This window comes from Sander lucioperca, chromosome 6, assembly GCF_008315115.2.
Source record: "Sander lucioperca isolate FBNREF2018 chromosome 6, SLUC_FBN_1.2, whole genome shotgun sequence".
In the NCBI taxonomy this organism is placed as follows: domain Eukaryota; kingdom Metazoa; phylum Chordata; class Actinopteri; order Perciformes; family Percidae; genus Sander; species Sander lucioperca.
In genome coordinates this window covers 9,318,631-9,345,237 of record NC_050178.1, presented here as the reverse complement: position 1 = coordinate 9,345,237, position 26,607 = coordinate 9,318,631, and the positions used below count along the sequence as shown (strand labels likewise).

Sequence of the window (26,607 nt, the reverse complement as noted above, 5' to 3'; positions counted from 1 at the left end):
TAACTGTGGTGCATTTAATCCTGGGATAGATTACTGTGGTGTAGTGTTAGTTGATGACACAGTAATTGTAGGCCTATATTTAATCTTATGCACAAGAGATTATCTCTGTATGACATATACTATAATCAATTGGTAAAAAATAAAAAATAAAACTCTGAAAGGTCAGATAAACTAAAATCAGTCAGCCTGGTTTTAAAGAAAAAGAGACAAACAATAATGATATCTAGCAAAACGTCTGAAATGTTGCCCTTAAAGACGTTTTGACTTGGTTTTATATATGTTGTTGTATCTTTTACAATAAAACTCAAAACACAATCATAAAAACTGTTTAAAGATGTAAAAAGGTAGAAACTATTGAATATCCCTTTCTAAATATCTGCCTCATATTCAAAAAGATGTCCCTGTGTTGCACTAAGCCACTTACATTTGTGTCTGTCTTGATGTAATGGAGCCATTTGATCACCAGGGGGAGACAGAAGATTGGGAACCAACCTTTAAAAACTGTATGTCTGTGGTGTGCAGAACATTCAGTTTGTCTGTGCATTATGTTCAATGGACGCATGAAATTCAGCTACAGGAAATAAAACTACATCTCAATATATATATAAGCAACCAATTATACCTTAATACAGCAGTTTAGGTAGAGTTGGTCTATCTGCTTTGCTGTTCTATGTTATAAGGTTTTATTAACAGATGGGCATATTTAAACCATCTGTATTGGTGAGAGCCATTTTCAGTCCAAAGTTCCAAACTTGTTTTCATTAAGGGAGCAATTGCCCCTTTACCAACCCACCCAGAAGACTAGTTTCTAAAATTGGGTACAGGAACTTCTTTGCTTTTTCACCTGCTGTGAAGCAGATGCAACACAGGCTGCCACACACACAGCAGAAGGGATGGCAGATTACTTGCAGATGCAATAGAGCATTGGGAATGTGGACTGCTTCATCAGCTTGTTTCAGTGACTCATGCATGTTGTTAATGTCTACTCTGCCCAATTAAGTGCACCTCTGCTGAGTCACCAAGACTCAGTGCAATCCTTATCCATGTTTAGTTGGAGTCAAGACCAAGACGAAATTGCTTTTTCATTGTGTATTACTGCTGATTATTACAAATTAGTTTCAAACATATATTAGACCATATGTGTTTCCATAGTATTTAAAATATATAGATTGAAAGAAAAACTTAAAGGTTACAACTAGAGATTTGCACAAAGTTATTTGTGCATGTATGAGGCAGAATTGTTGCAAATTGTGGATTGTACTGAAATAAATTGTATTGCTTGATAGATCAGATGGATGTTGGAAGAAAATAAATCAGAAAAAAAGAATTGATTCAGAGAAAGTTATTTAAGATGTAGTCTTGTGGACTGCCTGGAAAACAATAAGAAATGAGGCACAAGTCTTCTATACCATGTATGCATTCTATCCGGAGAACATTTGTTTCCAAAACTCTGTATGAGTACATGCATTTCTAGGATGGGGGTTAGGGTTAGGGTTAGCCCCGGTGTGAATCAAATTGAACTGATTATGCTCTACTACTTCAAAGAGAACCAACAGCAAACTTCTAAGCCAATACCTACACATATATTTTTTTGTCTCTTGAAGTCTTTCTCTTCAATCTTATGCAACTCCGTCCGGCAAATCAGGTCCTGATTCAGCTTTATCTGTGCTGATATACTGCACTGCTAACTTCTTTAGTACCTACTGGAAGGAAGCTTTGACAAACCACCCGCCATGCTCGTCCATGCATTGATTGGAGGGTATACTTGCCACAAGCAGTTTAAGGAGCATTTTGCTGCCACAGCCCAGAATTGTCATGGTAGCCTACTATGAGTTTCTTTGTGAAGTATAGTTTGAACGAGAACTAATAAGTCATATTCTTTCTTTCACTGTAAGCTGAGAGATTCACGAAGCAGTATTGTAACATTATAGGTTTCTTTACTCGCATTGTTAACATCACATTTATTGTAAGCATGTTTTCTGTCAGCAGAGTTCAAACTGAAGACGAATGTGTAGATGTCATGCCTGATATGAGCTCTATGGCAGAGCAGTGAGCGATGGCCTGGGAAGCACTACTGATTTTATTTTCTTTATGACAGAAAAGTCAGTAGCCTATATATCAGTGCAGTGATTTTGTGTTTGTTGGGCACATTGCAAATTAGATCTGTGATCTAAGCCCGGATGGTTCAATGCACTTGAAATAAATAAATAATAAAATAAATCAAAACTTAATTATGTGTGACTCAACCGCACGCAGTTTATTAATGGAGGGTCTCAACATGAAGCTCTTTGAACGTACACACAGTGCGTGTGTGTCAACACCATTGCTAATCGTATCACCCTCAATTAACTTTACTATTTTTCTACCGGATAAACCTCTCTGGAGGGGGACAAAGTCCGGATAGAGAGAGAGAGGAGGAATAATGTGTGTGTGTGTGTGTGTGTGTGTGTGTGTGTGTGTGTGTGTGTGTGTGTGTGTGCCCCCTACCCCATCCCTCCACCCCCTATCTCTTTACAGGACTGCCAGTCCATTTAGAGTTATTCCAGGAATGCGTTGAACATGGCTGCCGCGATGAAGGCGCAGAAAACGGGACTGCTGGAACTTCGAGTGACCGTGGACCGCTGGATCCGGGTGTTGGCCACTCTTACCGAGGACACGCTAACACTAAACCCCGGAGAGGGTGCCGAGGAGCCCGCGAAACCCAACCCGAGCCCCGTCGGTGCTATCAACGGAGACCCCCCGAACCTAAGCTCGTCCCCGGTCCCGGAAACCATCACCAACGTGAAGCGCACCGTGCGAGTTACCAAGCAAGATGTTGGAGGACTCGGAATCAGTATCAAAGGTAAGACAGTTTAAAGAAATAATAACCAAACTGTTAACTTCATAAACGTCGAGTCAATGTCTGTTTGCACAAGTTTTGGCTAGTTTGAAGTTGAGTGCAGTTTCTGTCAACGACGACGAAAACACACCCGTCTACTTGACAGTTAACTTAGCTAACTTCAAACTGACTGTTAAATCCCACAATTTGCGATAATTTCCAATTCGCCATAACATTTAGTCAAGACACATTATTATTTGTATTTTAACTCAAGCTAAATGCAGGGCTGTGGTTTGCACAGAGAAAAACATGACAGCTGTGATTATTATCTCACGCTGTGCACCTTAACGGGGAACCATTTCAGTGTCCCAGATTCACCGGAGATGGCAATTAGCTAACGTTACTGTCCTTGACACGACACACACGACCCTAATAAAATGCGAATCTTCAACTAAAGTTGTTAAGTTAAAAAAAAAATAATGCTATTTTATGCTACGTAGTACTTTCATTCAAAACCACCCGTTTTAACAAGTAGCCAACATGTCTTTCTTTTATAACTCCTAATAGCTACGAATAATGTAGCCTATTTAATTAAATGCCAACCCCCTTTCTTATGAATTTTTTATTTTGAGTTTATCCGTCCAGCAGACTCACTAAAGCCATATGATAACATGCTGAAGTTTAGAACACCAATAAACATAAGGTTATCATAAACCGAAGACAAACAAAACGTATCACCTGTTAGCAACTTTGTGCAGTTGTTTTGTGTTATAGCCTAACACTTCAATTTGTTTAAACCTCTATTTTAATTTTGAGCCATATTTCTGAAGGGTGCACTAATTAGATACACGCTTATATGAAAGTGGTGAAAGTGAGTCCCAGAAACAAAGAGTACATCTATCACTGTGGTTTATAGTTTTTACAGAATATAAAGTACTTTGCTTGGGTAAAATTAATTTTTTGCTGATGAACTTTGTCTTTGAATCAGCAAACAACATTGCTCCTATAACCCCTCAATAGGAACAAAAATGTGACCTTTCCATATCTCACAAACCAGGCTTACATACCTGTGCTGTGTACTGTTCAGCAGCTGATAAAAGCCTTTTTCTTGTCCTGTTTTTTTCCGACCTGCAGCTAATGGCAACTATCTCAATGGAGATCTCAGTGTGAAGCATTAGGGAAGCTGTGTAAATACAAAAGATAAAATTGTAGGAAGTGACTACACTGGGTAAACCCAGCCCGATCTGCTGGCGATTTGATTTCGCCCTGCAGCTCAGGCTGGAAACCTGTACGTTTATCTATCCTGCTTCCGTTACAATTTTGCGGGGACCAATCACAAACTGGCTTATCCACCTGGTGCGCTATTGGCGGGTTTAACATGATGACAATAGAGAAGCGACCAAGCAGCTTCTTGTTTACATTCGGCCACCGAAGCGCAGCAACCCGTTGATGCCGCTGTCGCTGCTACGTCACCCGGATCGTTAGGGTTCCATTTCCATTTCCATGGCTTAAACAAGACCCCTTTGGGGTTATAATGGTGAAGTTATGATTGGTCTGTGCCATTTTGAGTTGTGATTCATGCACTATCACAACAATGGTGGTGAATAATGGACCTGCACCCTGGTGTTGCATTCATGTGAGTTAAAGCCTTCACCTCCTAAAAGAACCTGCAGCATTGACAGGTTATCACTTGGCTATTGACTGATGGACAGGGTCGATTTGACGGACAGCTGTGGACTCGCACCATTGTCATGTTGCAAAGATGGCTCGTCATTGTAGCTGTGGATGACATGTTCATTTTAACTCCCCCACCGCTGCCACCAACAACAACAACAACAACCACAACAAAGCCAGCCTCTAATGACATAAATGTAATGTCCATCTTTGTGGAAATGGGTGACTTTGAAAATCAGACAGCATGTTATTAAAACAAAATCATAGCTGGCACCCTGCCGGCTTGACATTGCTGTGATTCCTGTTGTTCAAAGGCAACGTTGAAGAGAAGGAGGAAGAAGGGTCTAGCAGAGGCACAGAAAGAGATAGGCAAAGGCACAAAGAGCAAGCCATACATAAAAATGGACTTGGAACAAGCCAGCAAGAGGTCAAATGAGTAGAAAGGAAAAAAGAATGAAAAAAGGAGTAAAACATAGTACAGTGTCAAAATGAAACAGGGTGAAGGAAATGAAAGAACAGGGTGAAGTTGTTGTGGGCTAGCTGACACCACATTGTGAACAGCTGAGAGGAGCAACCCATTGAGGAGCAAGCAGTTGTCATTGGCCAATGATGAAAGCTAGGCTATGTGGCTGGGAGTGGAGTACTCCACTAGTGTTAATTTTAGGGAGCCCACCTCAGCTTGCAGAAAAGCATGGAGGCAGTCAACCTTTCCTCTCACATGTCTAAATTTAAGAGGAGAGGCTAGGAAGTAAGGCTCCAGATCTCTAGACAGGCCCACTGGTCAGAGTGAAGAAGTGTGTGTATCTGCAGATCTGGGTGTAACACTTTGTGTTGAGCTTGATCTTTTTTTCTCCTTCCACAATTCAAGTCACAGCTTCCCTGACATTGTTTAAATTGCTCCAGTCAGTGTGCTTTATCCCAGTTAGGTGTGATCTCATGCAAATTAAAATCAATGCGAGGTAAGGGTGTCACCGAAATGAAGTCACAATAATAATGAATAAAATAATGGAATCGTCGATACTGCCACGCCCCCATGACACACACGTGTAGCCTGCTCGAGGTAACCCATTTCTGATTGATTCTACCACCACTCCAGTGGAGGCGCTAATGAGCTAGATTAATACACACACAGTAGCAGAAGAAGACCAGTTACACACACACACACACACACACACACACACACACACACACACACACACACACACAAAACGGAGCATACACTGATCGCACTCAGCTTGAGCGAAGCGCTGCCGGCACGAATGAGGTAAAAAAACAGGAGTGAGTCGGTTCATTCTCCCGGTTCAGTGACACGACTCGGGTTAATTAACCGGCTCTTCGGTCAGTTCGTCAACACGTGTTGAAGTGCTGCGAGTCAGTCAACCTCCTCTAATTTAGCTACAGCCCTCCTCTTTCACTGAAGTCGCCGGTGTGGAAGTATTTTGGATTTCCATTGAGTTATGTTGACAACGTTCGCGTTGTTGACAAAAAAGCCAGAGTTTGCAAGCTCTACTATGTGCATGTGCCATATTCTTCCACTGGCAGCACGACTAACATGGCAGTTACCTGTGTGGTATATGTTCAGCTGTTCAGAAATAGTTTGTTAAGACACTTAATTGTTCAGAGAAGACTATGGACTATTGTTTTGTTGTGAACTTGAATGTCATCTACAGTGAAGAAGACTACAGTTACAAAAGAGAAACTAGATGGTAGGTTATTTTGCTTAAGTTTCCAAATGACTGAAGATATAAGTTATTGTTACATTATGTTGTTAATAAATGTTTTAAAGGTCTCATGGCATGAAAATTTCACTTTATGAGGTTTTTTAACATTAATATGAGTTCCCCCAGCCTGCCTATGGTCCCCCAGTGGCTAGAAATGGCGATAGGTGTAAACCGAGCCCTGGGTATCCTGCTCTGCCTTTGAGAAAATGAAAGCTCAGATGGGCTGATATGGAATCTCCTCCTTATGATGTCATAAGGAGCAAGGTTACCTCCCCTTTCTCTGCTTTGCCCACCCAGAGAATTTGGCCCGCCCATGAGAAAGAGAGAGACATCATGGCTTGCAAACAAGTAAAGTGGCAGTTGGTCAAGGCAACAACCCACCCTCCACCTTGCCCCCCCTCTCTCCTCCTCAATAGCATTTAAAACTACAGACACAGAAATGGCACAGCCTAAGGAAAGCTCATTGTGGGACTGGCTCTAGTGGCTGTAATTCTGCACCAAGGCTGAATTTCAGGAAAGACACATCAGATACAGTATTAGGGGACCACTAAGGTCTATATAAAAGCATCCAAAAAGCAGCATGTCATGGGACCTTTAAATTTGATGAGGTAGAGTGGTACATTGTGAACAAAGGTCAGATATTATATTGTATAAAAGTCTAGTCTAAAAATGGCATAGCAACCTGTGCTTTTGACCTTAGAATCTAAAATCTAATTGAATCGAGGATTTGGAGAATCGTGACACCCCTAATGCGAGGATTTTTAGAGCAAACATTATGAAACCATGTGTTGATGCCTCAAACTCTTTAGATGTGATGTGCACACAGATAATAGTTTTATCAGTTAACAAGGGTCAGGTAGGCCTGTCGCGATACTCAATAAATCAATTAATCGCACGATAAAAAAAATGAGCTCAATAATTTTTTCGGCCGCGATAATTTCCATTTGCATGCTTGTTTGTTTTCCTTGTCTCTCTCTCTCTCTCTCTCGCTCTCTCTCTCTACCAAAGAGACTGGATGACCACTCTCGGTTCCTTAGCGTAACGAGGAGCGACTTGTCAGTCGCATGGTCTTTGTGTGGGGGGAGGCGGGAATCCTGGCGGAGAGAGAGAAACAGAGAAAACGCTAGTTGTTGGAGCAGGGTTTCCCGCAGCACTTTGCAGTTAAGGCGGCATCAAAAAAAAATAAAAAAAATAAATAAAAAGTATATAAGCGATATCCGCCGTGTTACTCGGCGTCCTGTTTTCTCCCTTTCATTCCAAAGCACACAGTTGACAACCTGCAGGTGGAGACAGGCTCAGACATACACGTTGCTGTGGACTTGTCAGTCTCGCAAGCGGTTTCAGGAAAGTGGCTGCATGTGTCCGACAATGCACAGAACATTAACCGGTACAAGCCTACAGCTCTCCGCGGACACGGAGTGCGGAAAGTGTGTCAGAGGCTCCCAGACGGTGAACTGAGACTCCGTTACCTGCTTGTCGGTCAACGGTTAATGATCGGTTTTTCAAATTCATTGTGGTTTCTTTTGGAAGGCTGGCTGCCAAAAATCGCCACTTACTGGCTAATTAATTAGCCTGAGGTAAACGATAGCTATCAGTAAACAGAAGTGACATGGTGGCTGGCGTCTGGTGTGTGCGCCAGTTTTTGTGTGTGTGCCAGTGTTTGTGTATGTGTGTGGGTGTGGGTGTGGGTGTGGGTGGGTGCGTGTGGGTGTGTGTGGGTGTGTGTGGGTATCGGCCCGTCCCCGCGAAGCTCCGACCTGCAGACAGCAGAGGAGCAGAAGAAAGTAGCTGCACCTTCGGCAAAATGAAGACTGAAAAACAGAACTATTTTGATACATTTACTCGCCATGTGGCAGATAGCCACATAGATATAGATAGATATAATTTATTAATTATATATAATTTAAATTTTATATTTAGTGTTTAATAAATAATTGTTAAATGTAGTACAGAGTCTGTAGTCTATCGCACAAACAAACACACAACAAATGCTGCAAACATTTGACAGCCAGTACGAATTACCTGGGAGAACATATACGTGTCACAAACGGCAATTCCACAACTGTACAACAGTGTGAAAGACGACATACTAAAGGAGATCAAAGACATATTGTGGATATTTAAAATGTCTTCCAGTTCCAGTGTTAAATATTGTTTAGAAATAAAAGTGTATTGATCTTTGAAAAGGTATACCTGCATTATTATGCCATTATCATTATATTAGATGAAAATGATCTCAGAATGACAATATTATCGTTTATCGCAATAATTTCTGGGACAATTTATCGTCCAGCAAAATTTGTTATCGTGACAGGCCTAGGCTCAGGTGAAGTGTTATGTAAGAAACATGTTATTAAAAAGCTATTCTAATTTTGACGGGTTGTGTTCGATCTTTTTGTTCTGTTGTTTGGTCCGGGGTTCATTAGCACGGCATACAACTTGATGAAGTTTGATGAACTTCATTAGCTGAGTTGATCATACTGAATTCTTTGAAAGGAGCATTATCACAACAAACACATTGTTAGTACAAAATTACCTAATTAGGTACATGTCAGTGTTGTATAAACCAGTACCATTAATTTACCTGTCATGGGTAGCTCTGGTGGCTCCACCCCACCTCCGCCACCCTCCTGTCAGCTGGGTGACAGGCTGCCAGCTGAAGGCTGCTGACTGTTTGACATGAAAAGTTGGAGGAGAAAAGGTAGGGAAGGGAATATGGGAGGATTAAGAGTTGTGTAAGAGTGGCAGACATATTGACAGTATTTTTTTCCTACAATATGTCAGCTATGTTTGTTCAGCAGTCGTGTCAGTAATAGGTATTTCAGATTGAAAGTAAACCTGAAGGCATGCGAACAGAGGAAGAGAAATAGAAAACATGTATAAAGGTGGGAAAGGGGTACTGTGCGCAGCACTTGTCCCTGTTGTTGGCCCTGACCTCCTTCAGCTGCCCCAGGGTCAGACTTAATAGTTTATCAAAACAATCTTCCAAACCATCACTTTCATCAAGTAATTTAGTCTCCTTATCAATTCAAGTATCTACAATCTATATGTGCATACATCATTTTGGTGCAGATGCCAAGTCATTTGGACACCAATATCCTCTCCTGTGACACTGATGTCACTATCATCCTCTCAAATCAGTAGGCTGTCTTTTACCTACTTGTCCAACAATTTACTTTAAATAGATCCTTCACATACATTTCCACCATTCATCAAGTAAAAGTGGATAGCACTGCAGTTGGTAAAGTGAGAAGTGCTGTGGTGAGCACTCTATTAGCATGGGTGTGGTACGTGAGAAATTATAAAGATTCAAAACTCTAATTCGTGTTCATGATCAAATAGTTTGCAACAGAGTCGCCTGGACAAATGTATATAATGTTACATTCAGGTCAATATGTCCATCTGTTGTTGCTTGATGGGCTTAAGTTTGATATATTTTGCTTGCAGCATATTTTTGAGCATACAGTACTTTTGAGGTAATTCTGAATATTCTAGACAGTATTTGTCATTGTTTTGGATTGTTGCAATAATAATAAATATTTTCATAAAGCAAGCATATTTGTCTGCTCCCATGTTGATATAAGAGCATTAAACTTGAACTTGAAAAATATTCCTTTTCAAGTACATTTAGAACAGATTCAAAATGTACGATTAATTTGCGAGTTAACTATGGGCAATCATGAGATTAATTGCGATTAATATTTGAATTATTTGACAGCCCTAATATCAACACATCACGATTCAGAGACTCAGTAAGCACAGGGCATTACCTCTCTTCTAAGACTCAGTCATGCAGTGAACAATAGTCTGATTCTGATGTCACAGAGCGGTCAAGTAGCTGGTAAATCCCTCTTTCTCAACAGCATAATGACTAACATGCATAGTAGGAGCTCAGCCCTGGTGTTTTTTCATTTTTTTTATTAAGAGCACCAGGCTGTGGCCTCCAAAGGAAGATACATGAGTTAAATTCAAAGGAATCACCCAGAGGAAGCAACCTGTGGAACATGTATTTTAAATTAATTAAATGTAATCCTCTTTTAGATAATTTCTCACTAGCCTGAAGGCCAGAGTCCAGTTGCCAGCTGACATTAATGACGATATTTCTCATGGAGAGTGGAAGCCCACAGCAAAAGGCAGATCCGTCAGCTTACTAGCTGGCCTTCATTTAACGAGAGAGAGAGAGAGAGAGAGAGAGAGAGAGAGAGAGAGAGAGAGAGAGAGAGAGATGGGAAACTGAGGAAGTTAGCACAGTAGGGTAACAAAATAGGCGTGGACTTATTGTATAGCTAAGTTGTGTAGTTATGATATGCAGTAACTGGACAACATACTGATAATATCTTTATATTAAACTAAGCTGTTATCTTTGTATTGGATTTCACTGTCAGTATTTATTTCAGGCATTATCTCATTCACTGTGACTTGCAAACTACCTTCTAGTGTGAAGTTGACATTTGCTCCCAGCGCCTTATAGGCTATTCATATTCCACAGTGTTTAACAGCATGCCATTTTGTTAGTGTACTGGCTCTCTTAGCATAAGCACTTGCACTTTGCATAGATTGTGTAAGTAGAAACTAACGTGTTTCCCTGCTGCTCCGATAAAGCTGATCAGGGGTCAGAAGATGAGGCTTATGGTGGCAAGTGTGCAATTCAAAAGTGAATGTATGTGACCATGTATAATGTTCAACTACTGTATCTAAAGCAGCAGGTTTCCTGAAGAAAAAAAATGACAAGATGAAACAGCAACATTTTCCTTTCTTGTCGTGTAGGTGGGAAGGAGAACAAGATGCCGATCCTTATCTCCAAGATTTTTAAGGGCCTGGCTGCTGACCAGACTGAGGCGCTTTATGTTGGTGACGCCATACTGTCTGTCAATGGTTATGACTTACGGGAGGCCACACACGACGAGGCTGTGCAAGCACTGAAGAAAACTGGCAAAGAGGTCATCCTTGAAGGTAAGATATTTTTCATTCAGAAAAAAATGAAACCCAAAATTGACTCTGCGACTCAGGAAACTAGGAGTTAACTATAAGATACACTTGCAAAATATGTCACACAACTCTTTGTTGCATGACAAAGAAGTACTTCATATTTCTTTACCAATATAATCCTCAGTAGCACTGAACAAAATCCTTACCTTTCAGGAAAAAGGAGCACTTCCCCGTCTACACTCCACAGCTCCAAATACATACATAGATGGGAACTTTTGATAACATGTTATGTTTTTTGCTGCATTTCTCCTGCACTTTGTTAGATTTTTCCTTAAGGGCCATATATCATGAGCTGAGAGAGACAATCTGGTAAATCAGAACTTTGATCAGACTTCCACAGAAACATCATCATAATGAGTTGAAGTGAAACAGCAAGAGGAAACCAAAGACTCAAAAGTTACGATATTGTTGTGGCTCACACCTCTGAGTTTTTCGGCATGCTAACGAGCAGTCTTCCCGACCATATAACACTGTTGACACTGATAGAAAGTACTTTGTTTTTGTTCACGTCAGAACTGAAAACTGTGGAGAACTTGTAGGGTAAGACCTGCTGTGCATAGGAAAGTTTTCAGTGGAGTCAGCAGGTATTTGCAGGGGGTTTTCTTCCCTCTTGCTCTTAACTCAATCACATGAGCTGCCAGAGCTAATGGACTGTCTCCCTGTCCTTTTCTGTCTCATTCTTACACTTTAGTCATATGCTGGATGTGTTTGTGAATGCACATTTAGCCTAAAAGCATCAGTGCACCAGCAGGTATGAAACAACATGGCTAACCTGAGATGTGGTCTTTAGCTGAGAGGACAGAAGAAAGGGATTAAAACAATCTTTTGTATTGCCAACTGATTGCATCACAGAAATCCTGCATCTCCCACCAAGTGGATTTCAAGTCACTGGGTTGAATTGGAAATTCACCCGCTACAATTGCACAGTGTCTAAAAGCAAAGTTTGAGTGATGTTTTATATGTTACTTTTCAAAAAGAATATGTTTCCATGCTTTTATTATTCTTTCTATTGATCTGTATATTCTCTGTGCGTCAAAGTCCGTGTTTTGAGAGCTCACCCACAGAGTCGAAACAGAGACTAACAGTTATGTTCAGTAATGTGAGTCAAACTGACACTTCAGTCGGTGCTCTCAGCGTATACTTGCAGACAAAAACCTAGTATGTCCAAAAGGTCTATTGGTGAACTGTGAGAACCAAACCCTAACACTATTTTTCAACAAAAAATGGCTTTAAACGGGTTCAATAAACTGAAAAAAGAATAACTCATAACGCATGACATAAACTTTCCGTTGAGTGAGAAAATTGATTTACAGTAAAAAAGCAACACAAAAACCAGAGTTACCGGTTTTCCATGTGACAGCATTTCTGTGGGTTAGCTTGCACAGTGGGCTAGCGTCAGTAACTTCGGTCAGCGGAGCAGATACAGCTAGAGCTACAGCCAGGGGAAATCATTGCAAATCCCCCTGCCTTACTTGTCCACAGTCAGGCAGAAAAGTGTTGATATCAGACGGCTCAAGCAGCACTGCTCTGTGATCCGTCATGTCAGGAATCATTTCATGGGTTTCCCTTCCCCCTGAGGACCTGATGGAGGACTGAGGAGACGAAAGAGGCTTGGAGGCTCACTGAGGGGAGAGGGTTGAGTGAGTGTGTGTGTGTGTGTGTGTGTGTGTGTGTGTCTGTGTGTCTGTGTGTGCGAGAGAGTATTTTTTGATATCCTACGATTCCATTACTAGTGTCTGTGTGTGTATGCCAGTCTGACCCAGAGATTGCAGGACTGCAGGATTCATATCTGTAGTGAGAAGCTTTGGAGTATGTTTAGGGAATAGAGGAAATAAAGAATGAAAGTTTTTGGTCAACAGTTGAGGGCTATGAGCTTTCCAGTTGCAGTTTTTAAGAGTCAGATTTTCTTTCAAGACTATTTGTGTATCATGAAAATACTTGTGATTACATATGACTTGAAGTTCAAGCACAATGTTTTTTTTTTTGGTTTTGGCATTTTATCAATATACTCAGAAACAAACTCCTTCTTGGCACCGCTACAGTGTCAAAGATCATGGTAACACTCTTTCTTACTGTATATGCACAGCCACAAGGCTCAAGGCAGTTTTCATCGCTTTCTGAAATACATAACATAGACGGCCTTGACTGAGATCAAGGAGAAACTGCCTCCATCACATTAACATATCTGGAATATGTTAACAGTAATGCTTGAATCTGTCAGATAAGTACTTCCACAACATTTAAAGGAGTTATATTAGAAGCCTGATTGGCATTCTGCGCTTCTGGCAGGATTTTCCCTTTTTGACGCTTTTGGAAGTCAAGAAGAAATATTTCTGAGAGTCTGTATTAAACAGATTGCTTCTCGCTTAGATTAGTGCAATTTTGATTGTTGCAGCAGCACATGCAAGGTATTTATGCTGAGCTTTGCCTCAAACCTTAAGCAGTATTATCAGGCGAAGGATGTTTTTATAAGGATGATGCTATGTCTTTCAGTGAGTGTGTACTGGCTAAAAGGTTGTCTTCAAAATTGTCTACATGCATAAGATTTTAAAACATTAGAAAACAAGAAAAATGCTTTTTAGATAAGGGTCAAGGGTTACCAGCTGTGCAGATGTGGCACAGCTAGAAATTGTTTTACTGTTGTTCACTTTATAGATTTTTAATAAATCATATGATTTCAATGTCCCACACAGTTGCTTAGCAGCCAACAGCAGAAGAAAGGGACAACACTGGGCAGCGGGTTTGAGTGTGAATGTGTAAAACCTTCCACTTCCTGCTTTTCCCAAAGGTCTTGCCACAAATAAGAATTTGTGCATATTGTCAATCTGTCTGTTTGAAAGACAAAATATAGCCTTTCTATGTTTCCAATAGAGCTCAACAGTCTAAAAGAAGTAAAAATACTATGCAATTTCTCCATTGACAAATTGGAGTATAAGCCATAAAATCGTAACCATCGATGATAGACTTAAAACCAGCATGCCGACATGACTCAGCGATTGTATATGCTCATATAGACGCCAAAAATCATGGGGCACTACCCTTGTTTTGAGATAAATGTCTTTTATTCGTGATGTCTTGGATAAGTACTTCATTACCCACAATCCTGAACAATCCCACAATCCCACAGTGATGCCTCTGATTGGTGGAACTCATGCTGGTGAGGAGGGGGGTGTCAGTACCCGATCTCTGCTGCCTGCACGATCCGTCACGAGGATTTACGACACTGCACGAATCACGATCTGTTCCACGCTTCTGCCGTTAGCCTCTGCCGGGAAGCTAACGTTAGTTTAGCTAACAGCTAATTCGGCTCTCAGCTAGCGGTTAGCCAAATTAGCTGTTAGCTAAACTAGCGTAGCTTCCTTTATTCAGTGGTGCGCGGTGGTTTATGGGATGAGTAGTTCCTTCGCTCTGAAATGACGATATGTACACAGTCTTGTACCTTTGACTTTTTTGGATTTTTTGTTCGTTTTTTTACTCAAAATGATACGTTGTATGCTTATCAGTTACGTACCGTCTGGTTAGCCTAAGGCATGGTCTAAAACTCTTTACCCATATCTCTATACGGATTTTTCCAGACGTCAATGGGAGAAATGAATGGGAAATTTACTTCCAGAACCCAAGGTCTCTCAGAGGAGGGGCGGGACTGTTGAGCTCTATAGGATGCCCTCTGATCTTCTTTTTCTGTGTTCTTGTCACACCTTACATTAACATAGAGATGGAGTAATCAATGTGTGTCTGCGAGAGAGGAACAGTAAACACCTGAGAGGGTCAGATAAATATAACAGACTAGATGAAACCATATAACCACAGCTGCCTTCATTTAGTCCCAGTGACATTTACAGCCTGACTGTGTGTGTTTGTGCATGAGCAGTGTGTGTGTGTGTATATATATATACAGTACAGTATGTAAGGAGAGAAAGGAAGAGGATGGAGAAGAGAGGTACATAGGTCACCTCAACATTTTCCCACCCACACACACCTTATCGCACCTGAATGTGCTGTTATAGTAGAGTTACAGATTCATTCTGGGGTTGCTATCACAATAAAATGGGAGATTTATATATCCGTTTGCAAAATGTTAAGTTTGAGAGCACCATGAAACAATTAAACATGGCTTCATAAAGCAAAAATTAACAAATGGGAAATCGAGACAGAAACAAAATAAGACTGCAGACATACTTTATAAGAAGTAGCTCTACAGGGACTGGATGAGCTATCAACTGTTCCACTGTCTCTGTCTACCCTATTTTAATTTGGATTATACTCTCACTGAAAATGCATCCATCATTGCCACCAGCTTGCCAGCTAAGGTAAGGCATGTTCCTCTACTCTATGAAGAAACCATGGAACAAGGAAAGCATGCGTGTGCATGCGTGAAGGAAAGGGTGGGGGGAAGGGATAGTTCAATGGCAAAGCTGTTCCCTGGGCAACCAAGGCCTAACAGAAAAGCACACACACAAAGTAAGTATACAACCACATACTACACATACTTACACACATGGTGTAAAGCAGAAAGGAAGGACGAATGGGCTACAAAGGGCAGGTCAGGACACCAGTGTGAATGTGGGGGGCAGATCGAGGGTGTGCATGTGAGTTTGTTAGGGAGCAGGCGTATTTCAATGTGTGAGTGCTGTTCGTGTATCCTAGGAGTCAATGTGCTGGTACACCATATTTGTAGCAGGGGAAGAATGTAACGCACTAACAATTGAGCTGGCAAGGCTTGTTGTGAGACCCATAGTCTGGATGAGTGGCTGTGCAGAGCTATTGAACAACCACCTCATTCATATACCAGTTTGGGTTACTGGTAGCATACTTGACCCTCTAGTTTAGCAGCTAAAGGGTATAACATGTCGTCTGACCACATCTGAATGTAAAAGTGTTTTAGCGATTCTAAGCGGCCACACTCAAAAGCAGGACGAGAATCCTGTCATCATAAAAAAGGGTGAGATCGCGATTCTTTTTTAAGACAATTTTTTGGGGGCTTTTCCCTTTATTTTGTAGTGACATTGGATAGACCAGAAAGGGGGAGAGAGATGGGGGATGACATGCAGCAAAGGGCAACAGGCCAGAATTGAACCCATGCCACTGCAGGACTCAGCCAACATGGGGCAAACACTCTTACGGGGTGAGCTAGAGGCTGCCCTGAGATGGCGATTCTAACAGTGCACAGTCTCAGACAGCCGCTCTCCAAAGGCATTCATGGTGTTTGTACACTCGAAAAAGTGATGGAAGTTGTTGTGTGAAGATTGCCAGTTTTAAAAAAGTTGTACACCAGAAAGGGTTTAAGACACTGTTTGATGATCCCACAAGCACTTTATTTTAAGGCCTCGGAATTTGTCACATAAGTTTTGGCGTTTAAGGCTTACCAAAAATGTCTCATGAACTTTTTTTACAAATTTGTTTGGTGGCATTAACACAGATGTTCTCAATCTTTTTTTCAGCCAAGGACCTAGAGAATATACCAGGGACCCCCTCATGTATGTCTCTTGGAAAAATTTGATTGATTAGGTGAAAGAACAACACAAGAGAAATGTATTCAAATAAATGTATTTGCCAAAACATATTTGCAGATTCTGGGAGTTTGTTAGATTATAAAGTAAGCTATAAACAATTTCCGATTTAAAAATTTAAATATTAATCATTGAACTATGAAGCCTTTTGTAAAAAGAAAATCTGAAATGGACTAATACAGATAGAGTACAGATATACAATCTTAAATGACTCAAATGGTAGAAGAATTGTATTTGTTTTGTGTTATCATCCCATGTGGGGAGCTCTTTCCACTTGGCACCTAAACAGACTGAAATACACCATTAAAAAGTACATTTTGTCCTCAGTTTGACAAGAAAGTTTGACGGTCTTGTTCCATGTGGTTAGGTCCATTTTTGTATAGGGTGAGGGTATTAGCTTAATGTCAGCTTGGATTTCAGGAGTTTTCCTCTGCCAAGACATTTCTGGACACTGCTGGTTCTTTTTCCCCTGTCCTTTTCATTAAGGTAGTTGTGCTCAGGCTCAGTGCACACACACATGGATTAAGTAGGCTTAGTTATGGAAGCTCTACAGTTGCAGTCTTTCCCTTGTCTAGAACATCTTTTAAGCAGGACATGTCTTGTTGGCTGTATCAAGTCTCCTGATTTCTGTTATCTCCATTGGGCTGTTGGCCAATGTGTAAGCATGAACTATGTACAAAGTTTAATGTGTCTGGGAAAAGTATGTCACGTTTGAAGCCAAAAAACAAAAACAAAGATTTAAAAGAATGTTATTATTTTGTTGTTTGGTAAAGACGTAGATATTTTTTATTGGCGTAAACCAGGACTCGAGACATTTGGCGTCCCATCGTCCAGGGAACAATATAAAATGTGTTTGGGACGAACGGAGATGTTCCCCAGGACGCCTCTGGGACATACTACAAAAATCTATGTATGTATGTGGCCTATGTAAACTATAGCTTAGCAAATGACAAACTGAACCAATTACTGTTCTACTGTCACTACAAACAGCTTTCTATTTACAGGGGATGAACCCTATTTTTCCCTGATAATGCTACATCGGCAGTTGAAATCGACAGGAGAGAGCTAGTTAGCTGTTAGCAGACGGCAGGCAGCAGAGTCCTGGGATGTGTTTGGCTAACAGAGCTAACTGAGCTAATTGAGCGAGTGAAGCTAACAGCTCACAGAGCTAATAGCTCATGGAGCTAATAGAGCTTACAGCTAACAGAGCTAGTAGAGCTAACAGCTAACTGAGCTAAACACACAGCAGAACTGAGAGTTTCTGTTTAGAGAAACATGAAGCGTCAAACATTGGACTGCAGTTTAATGTGACAACACAACAAGTCTACAGTAAATATATGTACTGAAGTACTTAAGCTAAGAGCAGTTGGGAGGTAAAACATACAACACAAACTCAAACATTTGAGTTTGGAGTTACAGACACTTTACACCAGTGTTTACATTTTACCAAACTTCTGTCGGAGATGAAAGTAACCAGATACATTCACTCCTTTTTATACTGAAGGACACTGCTGCGGGTCCTCCAGCAATAATCTATGTAAGACGAGCGCTTATTTCCTATAGGCCTATATTCATTATTCTATAGACCAAAAGTATTATAACCCCAGCAAGACTTGTCTAAGTAGGCTAATTGCATATTAGACTCACAGCATTGTAGGGTAGACAATGTCATACATGCTACAATGACTTTTATAACCAGCAGCATAGGTTTTACCTTCTTTCTTCTTTTTTTTTACATGAATACCGTCTTATACTGTATACCGTATACAATGTCAGGAAGGTATGAAAAAATAGATACTGCCCAAGCCTAATGTTGCTGTTATTGATTACAAAGTGCTTTACAAAAGTTAACTCAGATAAATCTGGATTATTTTAAAATAAATCCTGTTAACCCTGTATCTTTTTCAAAATTAGTTAAATACATTCAGTTATAATAGTTTTTCGGGACAGTGGGGAAAAAAGTTAGTCTAGATATATATCGTAAACATTTTTTTGTTTATTGCAGTTAACACCACAATGAAGCAAAACATAAATTCTGCTCACAAATGTAATCTCACCGCCAAATATATTCAGAACTTGTTGCTTGATGATGTCATTGCTGAACCTCTTTGTTTCAAGCTGTGTTTGAAAGATAGATTCGTGTTAAGTTAATTTTTGTATGCCCGTCGCTCATCTTTAACTACTGCACCAATGACCAGTGGCGGAGGAAGTTGAAAGCACACATCATTTTTACACATTTTGCCTTCTTCAGGAAATTAAAAACAGCAGTCAGCCTGTGTGACACACAACAGGCTATTCAAATTAAAGAGCTCACATGGCAATCAACAGGAACGTACATGTAGAGTAAATAGAAAGGTTATTCAGCAAGACAGGTCTCCAGAACATTTGAAATGTTGCTTTCATTTCTTTTTTCTACTTTGCTTTTTAATCTGGGACTTTCTACTTCACTGATACCTAGATTGTTTACTTATGGACATCGAAGGGCTTTCTTGGCGATAAATTACAGCTCTGTGTGATCTGTTTCTATGTTCATGTTGATTGCTCAGTGATTTGAAACACCTGTCCTATACACTATATATGCCACTCAAAATAACTTGTCAGGTTTTTTTTCTTCATCCTAAAGAGTGTAAACACAGATGCTAAAAATTAATTGAAGTATGCTGCTCTCTCCTTAAAATTACATAACCAGCTAGAGTTATGTGTGGCCACACTGTTAAGATCATGCCTTTCGTGGAGTTTCATTATAGCTATTAATATGAAGTCTCTGTGGCCACCGTGGTTGCACTTTTGATTGTATTTAATACATGTGACTACATTGACTGCATCATTCCTCTGGAAGTGCATTAATAAAGCTTTAGAACAGTCAGAATGTGAATATTAAATATGCACAAGCAGGAATGTGTTTCAGGTACGCCTGAGGTGAGATTAGTTTTGAAGAGGTTCATTTGTGTCAGTGATAAGTAATAGCTGAAGGATGCTTTGTCAGCGTTCTCACCAAGAGCTAACCCCAAACTCAATCTCTCTCTCTCTCTTTCTGACACCCAGCACATAACTTGTGCTTCTCCCTGCATCAAACACTTTAACTTACTGCCTTTGTACTTTCCTTTATTTGGATCCCCATTTAGCTGCTAACAATGTAACAGCTACTCTTCCTGGGGTCAACAACTGCATGCATTCATACATACAAGTTGTGTGATCTGCAGCACTTTGCTGTTAAACTTTGATTACAGTATGTGTGTCACGTAAGATCTTTTTCATAATAGTATAACTATAGTCAGTTATTAGTACAAGGGCGGGACAGGCAGCCCTTCAAAAGGCTGAATAGTGCAGACAGTTTGAGTTACATTTTGCTTTTAGGGCATATGTGACTATATCCCCTCAAGAGAAGATACATACCATATAGTCTTTTTAAGCAAGGCCAGCAGAGATATATATACTCCAGGCCTATCTTCCTGCACTGATTTAAGTCTGGTAAAGTGATTGATTGATAGAACATAATGACTTTCAGGAGTAAAGTTTAAAGCCCCTTATTGGGACACAGCGTGCTGCTGACTAAAGCCTACTACACACCGAGCCGATAATCGGCCGTCGGACAGTCTGGCGAGGTCAGTGACTCGAGTCTGTTCGGGGTGTGTTCCGTGCCGTCATCCGTCCGAGGGGCTGTCGGCCTTCATTTTGGCCGATTTGACATGTATAATCGGCAGGGCGGGCACTGCCGGCGGTCGGACTCAAATGACCCATCTGATTGGTAGAGTGCTAAACCGGAAACGGGGAGCGGAATCGGCGTGACTAGAGTCTCTCAAAATCTGACGAAAATCTTTTAAACTAACCTTTGTCGATCTGAAATGAAGACAGATTCAGCAACTGCATGGCCTATTTCTCGCTTAAAATGTTTTCAGAAACACGTTTTGGTGAACTATTTTAGTACAATATGAGATCGTATTCTGAACAAGCCGCCATGACAGTCTGTCTTTGAATTTCCGGAGAAACCAGACCCACGTGATGTGTTCGTCCAATCAGCTGCCGGTTTTCATTTTTGGGATACAGATTAGCGCCGTCTGCTATATATATATATATATATATATATATATATATATATATATATATATATATATATATATATATAAAAAACGGGGTAGACTGATCAGTCCAACTGCCTTTTCTGCCGAGGGTCGGCCGTCTGGTCTGTGTGTCTGGGCCTTAAGACTGTCTGTACCATTCAGTGTTTGTCTAAAATTAATTCTGTACAACTTCAGGTTCTGTTATTGAAGCAGCATGAGCCTCAATCGTGTTGGCTGTTTACACATGATCTGATCTGTAAATACGTTTGTAGACTCTGCTTGTGTGTAAGTGCAGGCACTTCTACCTGTAGTGCTGATACAGAGGGTGGGCCATGTGAGGGTGTGACAGTTTGTCTTTATCCGTTTTATGTTTTTGTTATATAGTCATGGGGTGCTAGCCAGGTCTCTCTCCTGACATCTAAGATAGTCTTAGTTGGTTAAAGTTTTATGTCAGTTGTATGTTGTTAGAGAAAATCCGGTCAGTTTGTTTCAAACACAATCTTTTAGTCCGTTCATAAAGACACTGTCAGGTAAAGTATAGAGTTGTTGCACTTACAGACTTTAGTCTAGTCAGTCAGTCAAGTAGTCAGTACAGTCAGTCTGTGAATCTAGTCCGGGGTTGAGCGGGAGTTGTGGGTGGAAGATCGAAGTCGGAGAACAGCTGAGAGGTGGAAGTGGCGTGGTCCGGAGTTTTCAGGGAGGCTGATCAGTAAGGAGCCGTCAGTAGCGAATTCAGCGTAAACGTTTTATTTTAAGGGATTAAGACGACCTTTAATTTAACTGCCGCACAACCGAGCTATAGATCCGCTGACCCTGTGTACTGCCCTCCGTTCGTCTCGTTCCACTCAATCCTTATAACACGGAAGCGCTCTCCTTTTACTGCTGCACACCGGGACAGAATAAATTCATCAGTTTTGAAGGGGGTGGTTCCACTGGATTAGAACAGCTGATGCAAACTGGTGATATCTTCCAAGTTGTCACAATCTGTGTGCATAAGTGTGTTTCGCTGGGAAATTGGAGGGCTCTAATTTCTAAAGGCCCCTTTACACTGTGTGATTTTTGGCCGTCTGAGGTGAAAGTTTGACAATCGTGAGAGAAATGTGGTAAAATTTGGTTGTCAATCCAAAATTCTCTGTTTTGCTGCATTTTCAAAACATAAGAGTGGTTTTGTGGATATGCCTCTGGTCACGTTTTTTTTCTACTTATATTGTAGCGCTACGATTCACTGCTCATGCATCCCATAATCTGACATTTCTCCATTGCTGACCACGATTTTATCAGACCCATCTCATACGGTGTGACATGCTATGAACTTATGTGAACACTGTTGTGGCACAGTCTAAAGGCACCTTAAAACATTTTAAGATCTATTGTAATTGTAGGATGTGATTGTCTGCAGCATGAGAATGCTGTCTTTTTCTCTTCTGAGTCAGACCTGCAGGATTAGTACATTTCTCATACTGTCCCCAAACACTGCCTGGATAGCTTGTCACGCTGGATTATTAGTCACTGGTGTGTCCTTTGCCACAGTGTCTGCTGTCTTCGTTACATTTCTTGCTTTGCTGACTTTCACTGACATCTAATGAAATATGCCTTTAAAAACGTGCGTATGGTAGCGTCCATTAGACAATGTTGCAGATGAAGCGCCTCTCATAAATGGAAAACCAATTTAAAATTGTGGATTGGACATACCCTTTTTTAATGTTTCCTCTTTTTTTCAATTGAACCTGTCTGTCAACTGTAATTGCTAGTTGAGAAGTACATTTGGCAATATTCCAGTGTGGGCCATGTGGAATCAAACACGGATGGTTTAGTGATGAGCCTGCGAACAATTAATAAACATTTGATCAGTTTCTAACCTAGATTCTGTCTGCTAAAAATTCATGCTTTGGGATTTTGAGTGTCAAGATTTGAATGTATGAACCCAACCAGTGTTGATGCTGGAGCTGTACAGTTAACGCCAATGACATGCATGTACTTTATCACCTAATTAAAACTTTTTAGCTCGCGCTCCTGTGACATTATAATTATTACTTTGAAAATAAACCTTCCCATTGTAGTCTGACTGAACAGAACAGTACAGACATAAAGGCTTTTTTCTTATTTGTGATTTCTTTATCTAGATATATAATTGTTTTGTAGAGCAGTTTAGTGCAGAGCGCAAGTCCATGTAGTCTGATTTTAATTAAATTAAATTCTATTCAATTTGGTATATCAGTTAACCTTCACTGATCCAAGGTAGTCTCATTTGGAGATAAAAACTTATTTTTGCTGTTATTTTTTTCTTTTCGGGTGGGATGAGTGAAGCTGTCTGTGAAACTGAGGAATGAGAAAATAATTTGTCTGGAAAGACATGCAATGCAAAGTTGTCTGTACATTTTCCAGTGTGCAGCAGCTCACTGAAAATTGCTAGCCAGTTCTTTCCTGCTTCCATTTTACCACTGCATATTTGACTCCAACGCACACAAGCAGACTTAAACACACACACTAGCTCACCTATAGAAGTTGATGTTGTTCCCCATACCTGGTCGAAAAACCTTCAGTTCAGGATCCCTACATATCCACCAGATCTGGGTCCTACCAGGACACAAGAAGATGTGTGCCGTTACTGACAATGTACTTGGCACTTTCTGAGAAAAAAATCCCACCCATCTGGTGCTCCAATTCTCTAAGATAAACAATCACAAATGTAGCCATCGCTCAGGAAAGTCCAACTTTTTTACTTTCTTGCTGCAAGTTATTTGGAAAAATCCACACTAGTGGGCTGTATTAAATGTTGTTTTAGTGTTTCTGTCCTCTAGCTACTGTCTCAGTGTTGTTTGTGTGGTTAGAGTGAGTGTAAAGTAATATAAATGCTTTGTTTTCACGAAAAGCAAATTAATATAAATTCTTTTTTGCACTGCCACTATATATTACTCTCTCAAAAACTGAACAGAAACAGCCGAGAAGGAGCAAAAAAGTCCATTTAAAATGCGTGTGTATTTAAATCAAACTGTCATGGGATGTAATCATAGAATAATTCCTGTCCACACCACTCATCTTCTCCTGCACTCTCTTGGATGTACTGTATTTACTGTTTCTGTACTAAATTTCTCTGTGCGTCCCTGCTGTGAAACCTCTAACCCTCTGGGCACAAAGCTTGTCTCCTTTTCCTTCAGAGCTGCTGGCCCATGATGACATTGTGCTTAGACTCAAGCGAGGGAATGGATTAACCCACAAAAATAACATAGCTTTATTAAATCACAACTTTCCCTCAGAGCCTCTCTCCCTCTGTGGCGTCAAGTTTGCTTAACTGGCCCCCTCTGAACCCCACTGCCCTGGTCCGGGGCCCCTGATAAATTGTTGGCCCAGTCTTTGTGCCACTCTCTCACTTCATTACAGGCTTAGACTCCACTGAACCATCTCACAGTATTGTGCAGCATGTGCATGTAGGGGATGGAGGAACTGGGGGGCATGGGAAAGTGTGTATGCAGCCCTTTTTCAGAATAAAATACATACATACATACAAACAAAATAAATAAAAAAGATGAATGACTTTTTCAGCATTTCTAAAAAACTGCCGATGTACCAGCCAACCTAAATCTATTATTCCTTTCACCGCTGAATTTTCAATATGGATACTTAGAATTTCATATATACACTTGTCCATAATAACCCACTATTTTGTCTATATTATGCATTGTGTAACTTTTCAGTGACATTTATAAAGTATTTCAGTTTTCTTCCAAAGCCCATCGCTATTTATAAATTGAGAATCACATGTTAACATCACTTTCATTTGACTGATTATAGAAGAGAACACACTGCAAATGAGGTTCATAAGTCGCACAGCAAGTTAGTGCTTTGAATCACACCAGGCAAATATACATGAACCCTAAAAATGGAAACAGTTCTCCAGACGCAAAAAAAAAAAAAAAAAAAAGCTGGAAAGTAAAGTGGATATGTCGCTCAACCTCCCTTCCGCTCTGTTCTTGTCCTCTGCCAGATCCTGCTAAAGTTTCCTTCACTTTCACTTTGTTGAATTAGGATAATTAACTCTCCTGACACACTATGCAAAGTAAAGTGTGCTTGGCAGTATGTAAATTAGTTTTAAAGTCTGATTTGGTGTGCTCTGCCCTCAGTCTCTCTCATGCCATGCCTTATACCCCACCAAGGTTGGCATTCATCCATGATTTTAATGAGATGGGCTATAGGAACAATGAACTTATCTAAATCATTCAGAACAGGGGAAATTTTCCGTTGACTGATGCTGCCAGACAGAGACACACATTAATCAGCGAAACACTGGGGACACATAAACCTGACATTTATTACATTTATAGATCCCTGAAAGAAGGCATGGATGTACACTTTTTCATTTCCACATGTTCTCACATGCCTCAGAACAGACATTAAAACCACCTGAGGGTTTGGTAAGTCAGAGTAGAAAACCATGCATTTCACTGCACAATAGAGCCTGACTGATGATACATTTTTTAGACTGATGTGAATATTAACAAATGTTATTAGGTTTGTAACATGAACAAACATTTTTCATAAGAATCCCTTTAAAGCTGCTTTAATCAGTATACTATACTCTGTACTGCAATTTCTGTAATTTATCTGCCAACATGTGATCTGAAATTATTCAACGTTGGCTGATAACAATGTCTATACTGTTGTGTCGGTTACGCTGAACTCGCCACATGTTCCGTTGTTTGCATGCGTAAGTTTGGTTACTAAATCTGTAAAATATAAGCGACATCTTTCTAATATTTAGTTGCATCCGCTTTTGCACAATCCCCATCTTTACTGTCTCAAAATCCTAATTTTATACACCATCTAATTTACGATTGGCAGACTTTTTAAGGGGGCTCAGTAATGGCTGTAATTTTCTTTTACCTCGATTGACCTCAATTTACAGAATGAAAACAGCAAGTGTTCCTGTTATTTTGCAGTTGTTTATGATGTTGTTTTGGCCCAAGACATTTTTCCTTGTTGCTGGTGTAACATTGGGACATTCTTTGTCCGACATGGATGACAGCGCCAACAGCATGCTTCTGAGGTCGCTGACTGGCCAATGGCATTCCAGCAGCTCCCACGGTAACCAGTTGCCGAGGGGGGGGTTTAGCTTTAGAGCATTGTTTTGCCTTTTACAAGCTAATGGCACTTTTGACTGAATGTTTTGAAGCATATTAATGATTTCCAACTACATCAACTTACTGGTTTTCTGTTTAGATACCTGTTTGTGTGTGTGTGTGTGTGTGTGTGTGTGTGTGTGAACACAATGGAGAGTATTGGCTTAGCACAGTTTGAAAATTTAAACTCGTGCTTTGGCATTTTGGACTGTAAATAGAAAAAGCTTTTCAAAACCACTGTTAAGTGAATTGTGTCAAAACTGAATTGGCTGAAAATGTCTGGTCAGGATTTGTGAGGTTCAATGTAAAGACTTTAGCAGGAAAAGCTTAGTGGCAGATTCTGCAAAAGAAGCAAAGGAACTCCTCGTGCACACACACACGCACGTGCACGCACACAGTACAAAAGTAGTTTCGCTGGCTGCCAGATAAGCTAAAGTAATAACAGTGCCATCTCAGCTAATTTTAGCTCTGTATTGAATGTGCCGCCACTGGTATTCATGGCTACATTTCTGGCTGAGCTTAACTGTATGTTTGGTCTCTCTGTATCGCCTGTCTTACTCTCTCTCAATCTTTTTCTTCCTGTCTCTCTCTCTTTTCCATGTTGTTCATTCCTTTACTTCTGCCCCTCGATTCTCCATCCCTCTCCTCTCCTTTTCATTCAGCACTATCTTGTCCGATTTGTTACGTGGAGCCACAGCTAATGCCTGACATTTCTAA

At 40.5% G+C, this 26,607-nt stretch overlaps 1 protein-coding gene across 2 annotated transcripts in view; it reads left to right on the top strand.

Annotated features, from left to right (window-relative positions):
- Window positions 1-2,441: 2,441 nt before the first annotated feature.
- Window positions 2,442-26,607, top strand: part of snta1 (syntrophin, alpha 1) — a 36,825-nt gene continuing 12,659 nt past the window's right edge. For both annotated transcript variants that reach the window (XM_031301938.2, XM_031301937.2), the window contains exons 1-2: window positions 2,442-2,842; window positions 10,981-11,166. In XM_031301938.2, coding sequence (XP_031157798.1) covers window positions 2,560-2,842; window positions 10,981-11,166 — 469 coding nt within the window. In that variant the 5' untranslated portion in view covers window positions 2,442-2,559. The remainder of the gene's footprint in view (window positions 2,843-10,980; window positions 11,167-26,607) is intronic.